Source organism: Colius striatus, chromosome 15, assembly GCF_028858725.1.
Source record: "Colius striatus isolate bColStr4 chromosome 15, bColStr4.1.hap1, whole genome shotgun sequence".
NCBI classification, from domain to species: domain Eukaryota; kingdom Metazoa; phylum Chordata; class Aves; order Coliiformes; family Coliidae; genus Colius; species Colius striatus.
The window spans coordinates 1,880,491-1,897,265 of NC_084773.1; the positions used below are offsets into that span (position 1 = coordinate 1,880,491).

Genomic DNA, 16,775 nt, shown 5'->3' on the forward strand with positions numbered 1-16,775 from the left:
ATAGTTAGAGGTCTGCAGCATTTCCATTACAAACCCCCCTTCAGTGGTTTATAGTCCAATCATAAAAATGTGGTGCTGCCCTGGTGAATCTTGAGTCAGGCTGTGATTTGTTCCCCCTCCTCTCCCTAAAAATTTGAAAAAGAAAAGAAAGTGGTTAGTTTTAAACCATGGAGCCATAAATAAGTGACTAGATGTTGATTCTGCAGGACTTTGCATTCCCACAGTTCAGCAAGAACTTTATTTTTAAATTGCCTTTGCTGTGTAATGCTTTTGCAAGTGCTTTTGGCTGCTTTCAAACTAATAATCTTTTTTTTCCATGCTTATATGTCTTAATCATGGTTGGGTTGAAAATAATCTGTAAAAAGCGATTAAATGTAGTTTGGATTTGGGCAGAGAGGAACCTCCTGAGGTTCAACAAGGGCAAGTGCAGAGTCCTGCATCTGGGAAAGAACAACCCCCTGCACCAGGACAGGCTGGGGGTGACCTGCTGGAGAGCAGCTCTGCAGAGAGAGACCTGGGAGTGCTGGTTGGTTATAAACTGAACATGAGCCAGCAACGTGTCCTCGTGAGCAAGAAGCAAATGGCAGCTTGGGGGCATCACGAAGAGTGTGGGCAGCAGGGCCAGGGAGGTTCTTCCCCCTCTCTGCTCTACCCTGGTGAGGCCTCATCTGGAGTCCTGTGTCCAGTTCTGGGCTCCCCAGCTCCAGAGGGACAGGGAACTGATGGAGAGAGGCCAGTGCAGGCCCACCAAGATGATCAGGGGACTGGAGCATCTTCCTTAGGAGGAAAGGCTGTGGGACCTGGGGCCATTCAGTCTGGAGGAGACTGAGGGGGGATCTCATTAACATTTATAAATATCTCAATGGTGGGTGTCAGGAGGTTGGGGCATCTCTTTTTTTTTTTATAGTAACTAGCAACAGGACAAGGGGTGATGGGGTGAAGCTGGAACACAAAAAGTTCCACTTAAACATAAGAAAAAACTCTTTCAGTGTTTCAGTGAGGGAGCCCTGGCACAGGCTGCCCAGAGGGGTTGTGGAGGTTCCTTCCTTGGAGATCTTCAAGACCCACATGGACATGTTCCTGTGTGACCTGATCTAGGTGGACCTGCTTCTGCAGGGGATTGGACCAGATGATCTCCAAAAGTCCCTTCCAACTCCCACCATTCTATGATTTAAAGACCAGTGTTTGAAATAGTTCCTAAACGAGAGTTAAGTAAAATGCTTTCAAAGTTTTCAGTTATTGATTCTTAGAGCATTAGCCTAAGTAGGCAGAATTTCTGCAAAAAATGTACTACAGGCACTGAAATGTGACTGCCACAGTCAGACATGTAACATAAAGCATGAAGAGATGATTTTCAGAGTGGTCTGCTTGCCCATGGTTGTAATCCTTGATTTCAGCTCTTGAGGATGCCCTGGCAGAAGATACGTGTGACATCTTTACTTGACTAATGGAATTCATTAACTCAGATTGCAGTAAACTTTTCATCACTGCAAGCCTTTAAATCAAATCTGGTTTTCTCCTAAAAAAGACATCCTAGCCCTAGCTTTGGGTTTGATGCAGAAAGCAATGAAAATCCTCTGTGGCCTGAGTTGTACACCTAACAGCTGTAGGACTCTGCCCTTTCATCAGGCTTTGGAAATCCTGGTTGGGTCAAAAGAGTAGATCCAAAGATTCCTCCTTTTTCTTCTGATCAGGCAGAGCAGAAACTCAGATTCTGTCAAAACCCAAGCAACTTTCCTTTGTTTGCTCAGCTGTCCTTTTAAGTCAAGAACCCCAATATTGCATGGGTCTGTGTTTTAGGAAAGCCTTGCAGTGAGTGCTTGCTTGTTCTCGTGCAGATTCACTTCTCAGTTAAAGTGTATTTAAAGCAAACGTCCTTAATTCATATTGAAAATAAATGATTGAAATATAGCAAAGGCATGTGTGAATTTTAATTAGATTTATAACCCTACAAATAGGTTTGGATGTTACCAAAAGCCAAGTGGCCATCATCTTAATGTGAATGTTTACAACGCTGCAACACTTTCCACGTAAATACCTGTTTGTGTGTTTCTGTGCAATGTTGTGCAATGCACAGTGAGACAAGTGTGAATTCCACTTAAACTCCTGACAGTCCTTTGTAAGTATTAGGAAAAATACAGTTCTCATAAAAGGTCTAAGGATTCTTCATGTTTTCTAACTCAGCAGCTTTGCCTTTGGTTGTATGTGACCTTATAATGTTTACATATGTGTAAAGGGTGGGTGTGAGGAGGCTGGAGCCAGGCTGTTCTCAGTGATGGCCAATGACAGGACAAGGGGCAATGGGTACAAGCTGGAACAGAAGAGGTTCCAAAGAAACACAAGGGAAAACTTGTTCCCTGTTGAGATGAGGGAGCATTGGCAGGGGCTGCCCAGATGGGCTGTGGAGTCTCCTTCTCTGGAGACATTCCAACCCACCTGGATGAGTTCCTGTGTGCCCTACTCTAGGTGCTGCTGCTCTGGCAGGGGGGTTGCACTGGATGAGCTTTCCAGGTCCCTTCCAATCCCTAAGATTCTGTGTGTGATTCTGTGTGATTTATTGTATTAATATTTGTTAGAAAATGAGTTTAACTACATGTTAATGTTGCTATGTTTTTTAATTTCTAGTTATAATCCTGTTTTACTAAGTATCTGTGTTTCTGCTTGGTTGATAGAGATTTAATCTGTGTACATTTTAGGTCCAAGAAAAAGGGAAAGAAGTGCCAGCTGTACCCATTGCTGGGAGAACTAAAACTTCTTCAAATGAATTATGGAAGAGAAAGTGGTTATTCACAGAACTTTCTGAGAGACAGAGCCATTATCATTTGATTGAATAAAGCATATTTATATGCCTTTGTCTATTCAATTTCCTAATCAATGGCTGAATTATTACTTGCATTCTATGCAGAAGCTGAAGCCTTCACTAGAGAACTTGGATGTTCTGTAGCAGAAGCTAGGATCTGCCTTTAAATAAAGGGTTTTTTTGGTCTATTAGACATCTTTGCTTTCATAAGTGGTCACAAAATGAATACATAGCCTTGCAAAATAATGGAAATCAAGGGGAAAAGGAAAAAAATGTGATTATTTTGACATCATTAATGATTATAACCTTGGAGAACGTGAGTTTATGGGTCAGAAAGCACAACAGCAAAACACAGAATGTGAGACAGCAGAAATTCAGTCCAAAAAGTGGAGTTAAAAGAAAGTCATAGCTAAAGATAGTAGTACACCAATTGTATGTGATGGGACTAACATAGCACTCGGAGAACATACACAGTGATTCCTCTGAGCACACAGTCTTATACAGAGGTGTGACAGTTTGACTAACCACCTGGCAATAACCACCTTGGCTGCATTACCATCATCCTTGAATAAGCTTCATAAGTGATGTACCTTAAGGATTTAACTCATGGTTGCTGTTTCTAATATGTGTTTTTTGTTTTCCCCTTTAGCTAACAATGCCAACATTCCCTGTCGTTGTGAAGATCGGACATGCTCATTCAGGCATGGGAAAGGTGCAGATGCTACTTATTGCATGTTAGGAGGCTGGGTGTTTGTCTCAAATAATATGCACTTTCTTTTGTTTCCTGGATATTTTAACTTTTCACTGTCCAAATTCTGTCTCAGATCCCTACTCTTGCAAATCTCTGCATGTGTATTGCTTAAGAAAGCATCTCTCTTTACCAAAGTAATAAAGCACATACTATATTTTCATGTTGTTGCCTTTTCAGGTTAAGTGTTGTCCTCTATAGGACATTCTTTGAAATATGCTGAGATGCTTTCTCAAACCAGAACCTGATGTATTAATGTAGTTTACTGCAAAGAAACTATTTAAGAGTTGAGATCTGTTTGCACAATCCAACTTTTTTGACCCTCAGAATATAGGAAGCTTTTGCCTTGGTTCTTAATTATGAGTTTCAGTGAGATACTGCACTTTTATTCATTTCCTATCTCAATGTATTCTCTGTGGTTGTTTCATACTGCTTTATAACTGCTGCTTTCTTTCTCCAAAGTAATTGCATTTCTGTGGTGAGTACAGTTGTTTTGATATCACTTCTCTCATGATGGTGGTTCAATGGGACGTGATTTGGATCCTGCTTTCATTGAGATGGGTGAACATTTCTAGTCCTTTCAGATTAACCACTTTCTCATACTGAAAACACTTCAATGCTTAAGTGTGTTACATTTTAAAGCAAATCATCAGAGGACAGTTACATTTGTCATCTTGAATCTCAAAAAGCTCCATGAACACATTTGTCACCAGCAGTAGAAACAGAAAACTGATTTAATGGTATTTTATTTGGTAATTATACAGTCTGTACTGTATCTTGTGTTCTTCTGCCTGTGACTGTTTTGCTTTATTTCATACTTAGTAAGTTAGTGGAAATCCAGCTGTTAATTTACTTGAGAGTGGAATTAGCCACTAATTACTTAAACTGCAGTTTCTGTGGATTGCATGTGTGAAGTTTGAGAATGTTTTAGAATGTGCTGTCAATATTCACCTCTCATTTGTAGAAAAGTGAAGTAATGCACAGAACTGCTCAGCCAGTCAAATGTCTAGAAATACAGGGGTTTTTTAGCTATAAAATAGTTTTAATCCTTAAAGATTAAATGCCAGTCTTTTGTAGTGAAATGCTTGCTATAAGAGTCCAAATACAGGTTCTTCTCACACTCCAGCCCTCCCCGAAGGCATTGCTAGGAGTAGGATTTCCATTGATCCTAATTAGGCTCATATATATATATATAAGTTGAAGCCAGGCATTGTGTCTGGTTTTGTGGCTCTCAAATGGCAAATTACTCCCTATTGTTCTCCATCTGAGAGTTGAAAGCAAATACTCAGGCCTCACGATTTCTTTTAGCTTCACCAGGCCCCATTAAATATGCCAGTCCCATCTCAGAGCTGTAGCACTCTGTCCCACAGGTTCCCTTGGAAGTACCAGGCGAGAGTGGAAGCAAACAACATGCTGGGCTTGCAAAGAGTTGCAAACATTCCTCATAATAGATAACAAGAGAAATGCTAATCCCTGCCTCCTTTCCTCACCATGCTCAAATGTACTTTGGGTTAGTGTGTTAGTGTTCAAGTTTTTCCCTCCCATTTTCTACTAGCCCTAAGACTTCTCTTCTAGGTCACTTTTTCTCCCCACTTCAGCCAGCTTCCTTTAAGTCAACCACAGACACGTGTTCTCCCAGTCCAAAAGGGATGCTTTTGTCCTCCATTTGTCCTCCAAAGTCTCCTTCCTCTCCCTGTAATCAATATTCCCCACTTTTTCTCCTCCATCTTACTTCAAGATGCTAAAGTCGATGAGTTTAGTACTGTTGACCATCCTAGCACAGCTTTCCTCAACCAGGAAGCCCTACTCCCAGAAAACTTGACTCCTTGCAGAGAAATGGGGAAAAAATGAGAAAAATTGGTTCAGTCAGCTCTCTGTGCTCCATGTGAATGTGCACTGATCATGACCCTTCATCTCCTCCCTGCTAGGACATATGTGGTATGGTAGTACACAGCAGGCTCAGTATACATTCAGTTACCACAGCAATGTACAGAATCAAGAGGAATTCTGTGTAAATCAGTGTTGCATATTGTCACACACTGACAAAGTCTAAAGCCTGCAGATGGAAAATTAACAATCACCACTTTAAAAAGAAATTGAAAAGCAAACCAAAATTCCACCTTCTGCAGATTGCTTTCTACAGAGGAACAGGTAACATTTTACCTGGAGAAGTAGCTACTTGAATGCAGGGATGGTATCTAGACATCGGATAGAATATCTGATACTTTTTTCTTATAGGCTGATGCTGTCAAAGAACATACTTCTCATGAATGCCATTTGCAACTGACTTCTACATTTTATTCCTAATTACTCTTTTTTTCTTTTGTATATGCTGTTTACTTGTGGTATGATGACTGCAGATCAAGGTAGACAACCACTACGATTTTCAGGACATAGCCAGCGTGGTAGCACTTACTCAGACCTACGCCACTACTGAACCCTTCATAGACTCCAAATATGACATCAGGATCCAAAAGATAGGCAATAACTACAAAGCATACATGTGAGCCAAAAACTTATCTATTCTTTCATCCTTTTGTTTCAAAATTGATAAGCACCAGTACGACTGAGACTGTTGGATGAGTCTCTGAGCTGATGTGGTGACTCTGTGCCTCCATTGTCATACTCTCTGGGAAAATGCTGTTTTAGACTCTCTAGATTTATCAAGACTTTTCCTTAAGTTGATTGTGACTGGGAAGAGGAGAATAAGACAACAGGTGAGCTTGGCAGAGTGGTTTTCCTGCTACCTTTTCTTTAATTTTGTAGTTTAAAAAAGGAGCATTTGGAAGGGGATTTGGTGTTTTAGAAAGGATTTGTTAAATCAGATTCCCTGGTATCTTTTCACAATTTCTTCTCCCTCAGGACAGTTAGATATCATTCATTCACACAGATTTTAACACTTTAATGGAATACTCTCCTTTTAACATAACACATGTAAGAAAGAAATCTAATCTTGCCATGCCCTTCATGTATACAAATGAAAATCTCTTCTAATTTTAGATTTACAAGGGAAGCTGAAAGGGTGTCTCAGTTTCACAGACAATATTAAGCTAGAGCAACAAAACGTTATCATGTGTTGGTTGAGACACGATGACTGTGTCCATACAAGTCTTTACTCCCATTTCAGCTGACAAACAATGTAATCTGACATACATTCATTTCATTCACCTTTTTAAAGACAAATTAGAGCATCTCATGTCTCTGTTCCCCTCATGCTTACAGTTCTGAGGCAGGAAAAGTATAACAAAACATGGATAAAAGTACACATACACATTACATATGCACACCCACATAAACATGCAAAGATACTTCTCTAGGAAGTCTTGTAACTTTGGGGAGATCAGAGATTCTTTCTATATTGCCATTGGTAAGGCATAAAGTTCTGTATTAGTGAAACTAGATGAACTCCAAGTAAATCATAAATGCTGAGAGAAGCAAAAGTTGTAGTTGGCTTCAAGAAAATGTGTAAAATGTTTTATAATATTGAATAAAGGGTTATCATTATGTGTCAGGTAACTTAGGAACAGCCAACAAACTCTATGAGAAAGCAGAACCTTTTGCCCAGGGTGGAGAGAAGGAACAAAATGGATCTCCTTAGGTTGACATTAGGCCACGTACTCTTGACTTCTCTAAGACATTACTGTCACAAGATCAAAACTGCAGGAGTAACTGCAGGCCTCTCCTGGTGTATGACTTGAGGGCCTATTTGAGAAAGAACATCAAAGATTAGGCCTTTGAGGAACAACTCAGAAGGCCATCTGCCTCTCAGTGTATGAGGGGCCTGAAGAAAGCACAGCACAGAGCTGGGTGGCAATCCTGTTCCCGTAGGTCAGATCCATCCAGCGGTACGGACACTTCGTCCTTCTGCTTTATTTTGAACACAGAACTATCTAGATTTTGCAAAATGTGTTTTGGAAATCTGACTTGCATACAGTGACCAAGGCAGAGAGGTTTCTGGGTTCCTTTGATAGTGACTTCCAGAGTTTTTAGTGAGGCAGGACAGCAACTCTGTAGCTCAGGTTCCCTACAGAATTTCAGGTGTGTTGGCCTACCCCACCTCTCCCTGTAGGGAACAAGAATCATAAACAAATGCTTTTAGCCTCTGGCTTCTCCAGGAGAGTGAATTCCAGTTCTGCTTGTTTGTCTTATGTTGGTGTTCCAGACTGTTGGCTTTTCCTGGCTTCAGCCCCATATCTATAGACATCCATCTTTTTCTTATAGCATCATACTCCTACATCCCAAGGTCACGTCTCTCCTATCTGTCCAAACCATATCTTGGTCCATTCCCACCACTTCCCTGGACCACTTCTACCATTCTGTCTCTGATTCCTTACCCCTTAATGCCAAATCTTTTTAATGACCCCAGGTTCTCCTTTGCCCCTTTTATTCTCTCAGTGTCATTCGATAGCCTTGTTCTCACGCTGCTTCCAGTCATGGCTCAGCCTTCTTTCTTTGTCTCAGACCTTCTCATAGAACTGCTTCTGCATCTTCAAAACCAGGATAGTACTCCTCTCTTGTTGGTGCTTTAACAGGCAGGTTTCTTGTGCAGTACTGCCTGTCACTCCACATCTCTGTTCTTTACAATAAACAGAGTTGGCTTGTCTCTGTCTTACAGCTCCCAAGTGGCAGCATCTTAGGAATAAAGGCCCAGCTCTTAATACTTATGACACATCACTTAATGATTCCTTCACTGTGCTTGAAATTGGACCACTGTGTTTTGTAGGAGAGCCCCATGTATATATTTTTTTAACTTGAAATTGAAATGCCATTCAGTGTCTAGAGTAATTTTGGAAGTCACCCATGGTAAATTGATCATTTTCAAACCTAAACGTTTCTTCTTCACAAAAGAAGAAGTTGGCCTAAGAGACAGCAAAAATAAGTTAAAATAACAGCCTGTTCCTCCTACCTTTCATTTATTTTTAAGTTTCTCCTCAGAAACTATGGGTTCATCCAAATGCTAAAAGCCTAGCAAGCATTTTTTGATTCCTCTAGATTCTTTCAGAGTTAACTAACGCCAAAAAATGAAACACAAATTCATCGTTACACAGCAGCCTGAAAATGGGAAGATTTACCAAATGGCTGAAACATCCTTCATATGCATGCATATACATTGTGTCAGTAGAATACTGTTTTACAGCTGGTTCTCATTTTGTTCTGTGACACAGGAACAGAGTACTTAGAGAGCCACCACAAAAAAAATACCAGCTGAACATTTGTTTCTGTAGTTTAAAGAGAGTTATTAAGAGCTTCAGTTTTATAATTCTGTGGGAAATTGTGGTATAAGTGGGTCCATGACTCACAAAACACTGGTGCTTATCATCTGTCAGTAGAGATTATGGCCAAAATGCAACATTGGATCCCTCTAAATACCACAGCTCCTCAAAACGCTTTGTGACGCATACTTAAGTACACTTGGTACCGTTACAGAATTCATCTGACTTCAAGGAAATAAAGTCAAAAGGGTCACACACAATGAAGAAAACCAGAAATACGAAAACACTACATCAGAATCTTCTCTCCAAAAGCAATACTCTGAATCTGTAACCTATCATGCTTTGAACTAAGGGCCAATACGCAATAGTAAAGCACATCAACCAAAGAAAGATAGTGCTATAGAATGAAAGCACTAAGCAGACTGCCTATAGAGGAATTGTAGGTAGGCATTTCAGCATATTTTTCTGATGACAAATCCCTGTCCCAACAATGTGGATTGTCTACTTTAAATGGTACTAAATTCAGCAGAAAGTTGGTGGAAGAGCAGAAGCTCAGGTTACTAATAATTGTTTATACTAATCATAATTCCAACCTCCTCCAATTTTGAAACAGTTCTTCCTTCTGTGCAAAGACCAAATCGAGTGAAACTATGTTAAGCCTAAGTGTAAAGCAGTCAAAAGTGCTGGGAGTTGTTTTCTATATTATTCAGTATTTAGTAAAAGAAGAGGAAACAGTGATGTGAGAGACCCTTAGCAATGATCAGAACAGAAGTGAAAAAAGATGGGATACCTACATATTTCAGTAAAGGAAGTCATACATGAATTACAGAAATTGTATCTAGGGTCAAAGTGCCAGATGGTCTGATTTGGTACTTTTCTGTCACATAACCATGATGTAATGGAACCCCTGGTATTTTGGAGTTCTGTGTCATGGACCAAGCATCAGCAGCTCCAGCCCGCAAGCTATGGAGCTTGCACCAGCTACATCCGTGTCCTTTTCATTCCCCTCAGCCCTCCTCTGAGCCCTACAGCATCATTACAGTCAGCCAAGAACCCAGTCAAGAGACTTCTTCTGCTTCAAGAGGGCATCTTTGACTTCCCAGAGTGAAAGCTTGGTTTAGTGCAAACCATCTTTTCTTCCTTGGTCAGTGATGCTGAGATTACATCAGTGCCACATAGGATCTTGAACCACATACTTGCTGAAGGTCTTCAGGACAATGTTTGGGTTTTCTCTGATTTGGTCACATCTTGGTTCCTAAAAGTCACACTAAATAGTACACTCTAATCACAGAATCAACAGAATCTTAAGGGTTGGAAGGGAACTTGAAAGCTCATCGAGTCCAAACCCCTGCCAGAGCAGGAGCACCTAGAGTAGGTCACACAGGAACTCATCCAGCTGGGTTGGAATGTCTCCAGAGAAGGAGACTCCACAGCCCATCTGGGCAGTCCCTGCCAGTGCTCTCTCATCTCTACAGGGAAGTTTTCCCTTGTGTTTCTTTGGAACCTCTTCTGTTCCAGCTTGTACCCATTGCCCCTTGTCCTGTCATTGGCCATCACTGAGAACAGCCTGGCTCCATCCTCCTGACACCCACCCTTGATGGATTTGTAAACAGGAATGCCTTTGAGAAGTCTGCAATAGAGCTGAATTGTGATGTGTGAGAAGTATTATCTCTCTGATGCATAATACCTGTATAGAGTAGTAATGAACTGAAATTGTTTCATTTGTAGGTAGACACATAAGAATACCACTTGAAAAAATGAAGGAGAAATCACAGAGTAGCCTTATTACTGAGCAAAGTTACCTCAACATGCACATTCCTCCTTCCTTAGTTTCTCCTAAAGTACATGGCATCCTAGAAGAACTTTGTGCTTTAAAATTCAACTGACTTTATGAGACTCCTGTAGAAAATCAACATTCCCCCACAATTGCTACTGACCCTCATCACTAGGTAAATATAAAGATGGAGAGAAAACTATAGCTGCTGCCTAATATATTTTTAATATGTTACAGATGTTCCTATTATTTTACTAACTGGAAACACTTCATAATTTGTATCCTTAGCCTATTCCCAGCACAGTATTTAGGTTTCAGAAAGCAGTAATCTTCCCAGCCCTGGTAGCAGTCCTAAGATCTGTGGAGAAAAAAATCATTATATGATCTTTTTTTTCCTAAGACATTAAATAAAAGGTGCTATACCCAATCCCTGATGGAAACTGGTTAGATTATATTAGTACACTAGAAAATAATGACAACTGGAGGAGAAACCAAAATCCATCTCTTAAAAGAGACCTGAGAGCACTTCAGAGATGTTAAAAACATAGATATCTTGATTTTCAAGTATTGGGACCTAAACCTGCAGTGGGATGGATTTGAAATGAGAAGCTGAAGCTTCAGTTTCTTGATGTTTGCAGTGACAGTATGTTACAGGCTATTTATACATGATAACAGCTTGTTGCCAACACTTTCAGGTAAAACTTAAATATGTGTTTTATGTAAAAAACCTCTTACATTAATAAATAGGGCACAGACATCTCATAACACTGTCATAATTCATGACATCCCTACAGTGAAGTGGGTCTTACTGACCACTGCAATGCCTGTGAGAATTCTTCACATGTTCTGTTATGAGCTGTCAGACATGAAAAAGGAGTGCACACTGCTCTAGTGTTCATGTGAGAATCAGGAAAAACTACAGAGACAGTGACAATATAAAAGCATTGGCTCTCTTTGTAATGTTTTTCCCCTTTCAGGAGAACTTCCATATCCGGAAACTGGAAGACAAACACTGGCTCTGCAATGCTGGAACAAATTGCTATGTCAGATAAGTAAGTCAAGTCTCATGTAAAAGGTAATTAAAACAAACAATGGAATCTTATTTTGAATGAACTTATTAGACATCATGTTGTTGGTGTGCAAGTCACAGTAAATGCATGTCTCCCACTCATTTGGGGGTAAAAAACAGTAAAAGTCTTTGAATTAGATGAAAGAACATGAGCCAAGAGTTCCATGTGGCTTGTCTCACTATCCAACTAGGTACTAGTCTGAGGTACTTATGTGTACCCTCAGGTTCCTACATCCATTCCTGCACTTAGGAAAGTACTGGAATCTCCTTCAGAAAACTCCATTTTGCAGATTCAACCTGTCAGTTGTTTCCTCTGGCTCATCTGTCCTCTTTTAGCTAACAGTCTTACTCCATGCCACAGTGTTGTCAATTTCTCTGGTCTCAACTTTGCCAAGTTAAATTACGTTTCCCTTTTCTACTTCCAATCCTGTTAAATTGATTATTTTTCTGCTTTGAAATCTCCACTAAGCCACACTGTGAGGCTTCTCACCCAGATGCTGGCTTATACCAAAGCTTACTTCCCTTGTATCACCAGTCCAGCTCTGTAACTTGGTTTAATCTGCTTTTCTTTTTCTATCCTATCCCTACACTGGATACTTTTTTCAGTTCAGTCACAAACATTCTCCTTGCAGTGCCATGTTGAAGCTCAGCTCTCTTATTGACAGAACTCTTCTCTCAGTACTTCTCTGAGCTCCTCCACTAGCTGTGGATCTCTTTTCCCTGCAGAATAACCTATGAGGCTGTTCGATAGCTGTGAATTTTCTGTTCAGCTTCTCCAAAGTTTGCTACCAGTGGAAGCTGAAAAGAGTCTGTACAATAAATGCCTAATGTAAAAGGTGCTTTAAAGTTCAACAGGAGTCTCTTCTGGTTTGGGTTTTGTTTTGTTTGCTCTTTGAAACCTACAACTTGGTCCCTCTCATGAGCTGAGGGAGACACGAGAACTGAACCATTGCCTGCTCTGAGAAAGGTGAAAACAAGCAAGACGGGAATTGCAACTCCCTGCTGTCCAACCCCTGTCTAGACTGTGTCCTCACTGATCTCCCCTCTGGGGATGGAGTGGAGCCACATTATTTTCTCTTTCTCATTCCCCTCCCACCTTCCTTTAGAAAGTGAGGTTATGCCTTCACTGAGAAGGAAAGGCAAGCGTGTGCTTTAGTGTGTATAATTACAGTCCATGAGCTATTCCTCTGTAAAAACACAGGCTCTTTAGTTCTGCCATGAGGAAAACTAAACAATATCAAGTATGGGTAATGCCTATGAATTGCTAACCTTACCTGCCTATCCTGCTGTGAGTGCTTAGTGTGCTTTGCTCCTGCTTTCATTTTTGAATGAAAGATAATTAAAGCATAATAAGTATTTTCCCATTTAAAAAAACCACTAGACAACAAAGCAAAATGCTTTTAAGCTGATGACAATAAAGGCATAGAGATGGATGTATTCTCAAAACAGAAAGGGGTATGTATTGCATAGCCCTGCTTTTTGTTCAGTTACATGCTGAAGTGCACAAAGCAGAACAAGGAGGAGAAGGGGAAATGGAAGTTTTCTGAAAGGCTAAGGTAGTTGAACAGCATAAAAGCTGAAAATGCCATGCCATGAGTGTGCCTTTCGTTTATAATACATCTCATGAGCTAGGAAGAAGTGCTTTGAAAGCAATGCCTGAGTTGACAGTGTTGACTGAATACAAATCTTAGTCTAGAAGTTTAGAAAAGAAGGAAGAACATGGCACATTAAGGGGCAAGGGTGAGGCAGAGAACAAGCACATTTCAATGTTACAACTTAATATTGACCCCTCTTCCTTCAGATAGGAACTGAGTCTCCAGAGAGAACCAGAAGAATAGAGACCTATGCTAATTGCACACACAGAATCACTGAATCACAGAATGGTGGGGGTTGGAAAGGACCTTTAGAGATCATCCAGTCCAACCCCTCTGCTAGAGTAGGTTCCACCTAGATCCCTCAGGAACACATCCAAGTGGGTTTACACCTCATCTGGCACGCCAGATATTTCATGTCAGACACGTGAGGACCGATACTTTATTCTCTTTCCATTCTAAACCTACTGCACATTATGTTGGCTTTGGGAAACTAAGAACCATGACCTCCTGTCAAACCTACTGTGCAAACTTTGGGTTTAAAACACTACAGGCTAGTCTATCCAAGACCTCTCTTTCCAAAAGGAACTCTGTTTTTGCAGCTCTGTGTTTGTTGGCAGAAGACAGACTATTAAAAATGGATCTGATTGATGTTTCAGTGTTCTAAAGGAAATGTCTTCATTTTTTTTCATATAAAGTCCAGCTATTTACTGTTAAAGAGATGTTTTGCTGTCCTCATGAGTTGTTAAGATACAGGTTGGTGTTTTACAGAGGAAAAAACCCTGTTTATAAGCAAGTGCATGCAAGCAGTCCAGTCAGTCGGTGCATATACAGATGTTGAAATTGTCAGGCATCCAAAACAACCCTCTCATTTTGGACAAAAAACATGTTTCTCACAGGAGAAAAAGAGTATTTTCATTGCTAGAATATTACCATCAGAATTTTTTCACACAGTTGTATCAATTTCTTTGTACTCTGTTTAAAAGAAAACTTTTTCCACTGGAACAGACTTGATGTAAAAAAATACAAAGAATGTGACCTAAGAAGTTTACTTGGAAAGGATGCTGTTACTAAGTTATTTATATATGAATAAGACTCTCAGCCCAGCAACAAGTTTCCTTTGATCCTACAGTGAAGTCAAATGCTGTGTTTATTACATCAGGGTGTTCTGCAATGGAAAATACGATGATGTGGCAAATCTATCATCATGGCTCAAAGGCTGGATCAGGAGAGAACAGGAGGGGGTCTGTCAAAGGAAATAGCTCTCATTTATACTCCAATACTAGCCAATGAAAGAGAAAAAAAAGCTTGTGATAAATGACTGCTTTGAAACTGTGGGGGTTTCAAGCAAAACATAGATTTCAGTTGGTGGAACTGTGATATCTGCCTGTATAACCTTTCAGGACCACATCATCACTGCCTGGTGCCCGTGCACAGCTATGCTGTTATGAAAGATCTCAGTGCTGTTTGGTGTCCCATGACTTAATCTTTGCCACTGAGAAAACACACACAGCTTATGTCACCTCAGAACGTGTTCAGCAAAGCCTGGCTCCCTGTTATGTCACTAACAGTACTATACTTGATCACAGGAATTGCCTCATTCCTTTTCTAGTAGGTCCTGCTTCATTCCCTTGTTGGTCAGGGTCTCTGTATTCATAGGATGGATAAAGCTCATCATGCAAGAAAAATAAATCATATTACTGCATGTAGCAAGGGTAAACTGTCCATTCCTCAATCTATATTTCATGCCATGATGTTAGAAAGTAAATGGAGAAGTTCTTATGTTCAACACTGTGTGAAACACTAGCCTTTTTTAGGAGTTAAAATTCCTCTGAGTTCTTTAAATTTCAGTTGAATTTTGCTGTAGTTGTCTAAAACCCTACATGAAGAATATTATCCTTGTCTGCATGCCAAGTCATTCTTACTTAGTGTCACGGATCTGCTTGTCCTGCATCATGTTAAGGGTTGTTTTCTCTTGATTTTTCAGTTGCCTTTTTCAGTGATGGCTTATAAAGCTATCACTGCTACTTCAGAATATGGCTGAGTCCATAACTTAAGCTGGAGACTCTCATTCCAATTGTCCTGATGACAAACTGAAGCCCATCCATAGTTAAGTTCACTACCAAGCATAATGGGCAAGAGGATTGTCACTCTTGCATCTGTGCAGAGATGCACAAGTTTGAATTTCACAGGAAAACAGAAACCCTGTTCCCTACTTCCTAAACACTCCCCCCACCCAGCATCACAGAAGCCATAAAAACCAGTCAGATGATGTATGTCCCTTCTGCAGAGTTGTCTGAATGTAAGGTGCAGATACAAGGAGCAAGGTGGAAATGCAGGATGGGAGAGAGCTAAATGCTATTAGTGCTCCAGCGTATCTTATCTGCAGGTTACTCAGTTTAGAGCAGACACAGGTTTGGGCTAGTGCAAAATGGGACAGAATCCAGTGTAACACCAGATCAGGACATAGAACCACAGCTTTTTCTGGATTGTGCTGGGAGAAGGTATCAGGCCAGTAGCTCTAAGCTGCTATTTTGGGAAATACCAGTTCAGTAAAACTGACATTACAGTGACAATTCTGAATGTAGGGTAAATGTTGTGTAAAATACAATATTAGGTTAAGCCTCTGGAAGAAGAAGAGCCAGATGAGATACTCACAGTGACAATTATTTTTATGAAACAGGTACAAGCTTTGGGTTGACACCTGTTCTGAAATATTCGGTGGTTTGGACATCTGTGCTGTTAAAGCTGTACATGGAAAGGATGGAAAAGATTATATATTTGAGGTAAGCATTCCCACTCTTTGCAATATATGCTTTTATATGTTACAGACACCCACGTAAAGAACATTTGTGATAGTTAAGCATCAGGTTATTTGTGTTTCAGGAAAGGCTGTGTATTTCTGAGCACCATTTAAATCATAATACGAAGCCACATGTCCAAGTTAGTGGCAACACTTGCTGGAAAATGTAACCCTATATATGGTAAAGTCTTTTGGTGTTTGAGGAAATGTACACAGACTACAAAACAAAACCAAATGTGGATGTCATATTTTCTCAACCCTTATGATTTCTTTCCTGAGCAGGCTTACCAGTTTTTCCTGGAAGGTTTATAGATAGCACTATCCCAAGGGAACCCCAGCAAAATTATACCTTTACATGGTAAGGGAAATTAAGAATGAAATGGAAAAAACTACTTCTTTCTAGCCTAGATGTTGCCTTCAAGATCTGATTCCTTATGAATCAGAAGTTTCTGTTGTAGATAATTTTGGAAAGGTAAAGTTTCTCATTTACCTTAAGTTTGCTGTGGATAAATAGCACTTTGTCTGGCCATTAACCAAGAGATCATCACTTGCCTATCACACAGCTCAGCGTTTCTACAGTGTCTTCTGTATATGTAGGACTTTGTTCAGGAGATAGGCAAGAATCTTCAGAGTCTCCTCACTCCAGAAGAGGCTGATATTTGTTCAAGCAAAAGTAAAAGTAGGTTTTTATTCTAAATGAGGAGAGTAACCTGGAGATTATGGATTGACTTTTCCTAGTTGTTTGAACCCATTCATAACAGAAGAGCTTTAGACAT

The 16,775-nt window shown here is 40.2% G+C and overlaps 1 protein-coding gene across 1 annotated transcript in view; it reads left to right on the plus strand.

The window, feature by feature from the left end:
• SYN2 (synapsin II) overlaps positions 1 to 16,775 on the plus strand; it is a 194,097-nt gene that overhangs the window by 140,371 nt on the left and 36,951 nt on the right. The window contains exons 6-9 of the mRNA XM_062008103.1: positions 3,450 to 3,512; positions 5,909 to 6,051; positions 11,513 to 11,587; positions 15,880 to 15,982. Coding sequence (XP_061864087.1) covers positions 3,450 to 3,512; positions 5,909 to 6,051; positions 11,513 to 11,587; positions 15,880 to 15,982 — 384 coding nt within the window. The remainder of the gene's footprint in view (positions 1 to 3,449; positions 3,513 to 5,908; positions 6,052 to 11,512; positions 11,588 to 15,879; positions 15,983 to 16,775) is intronic.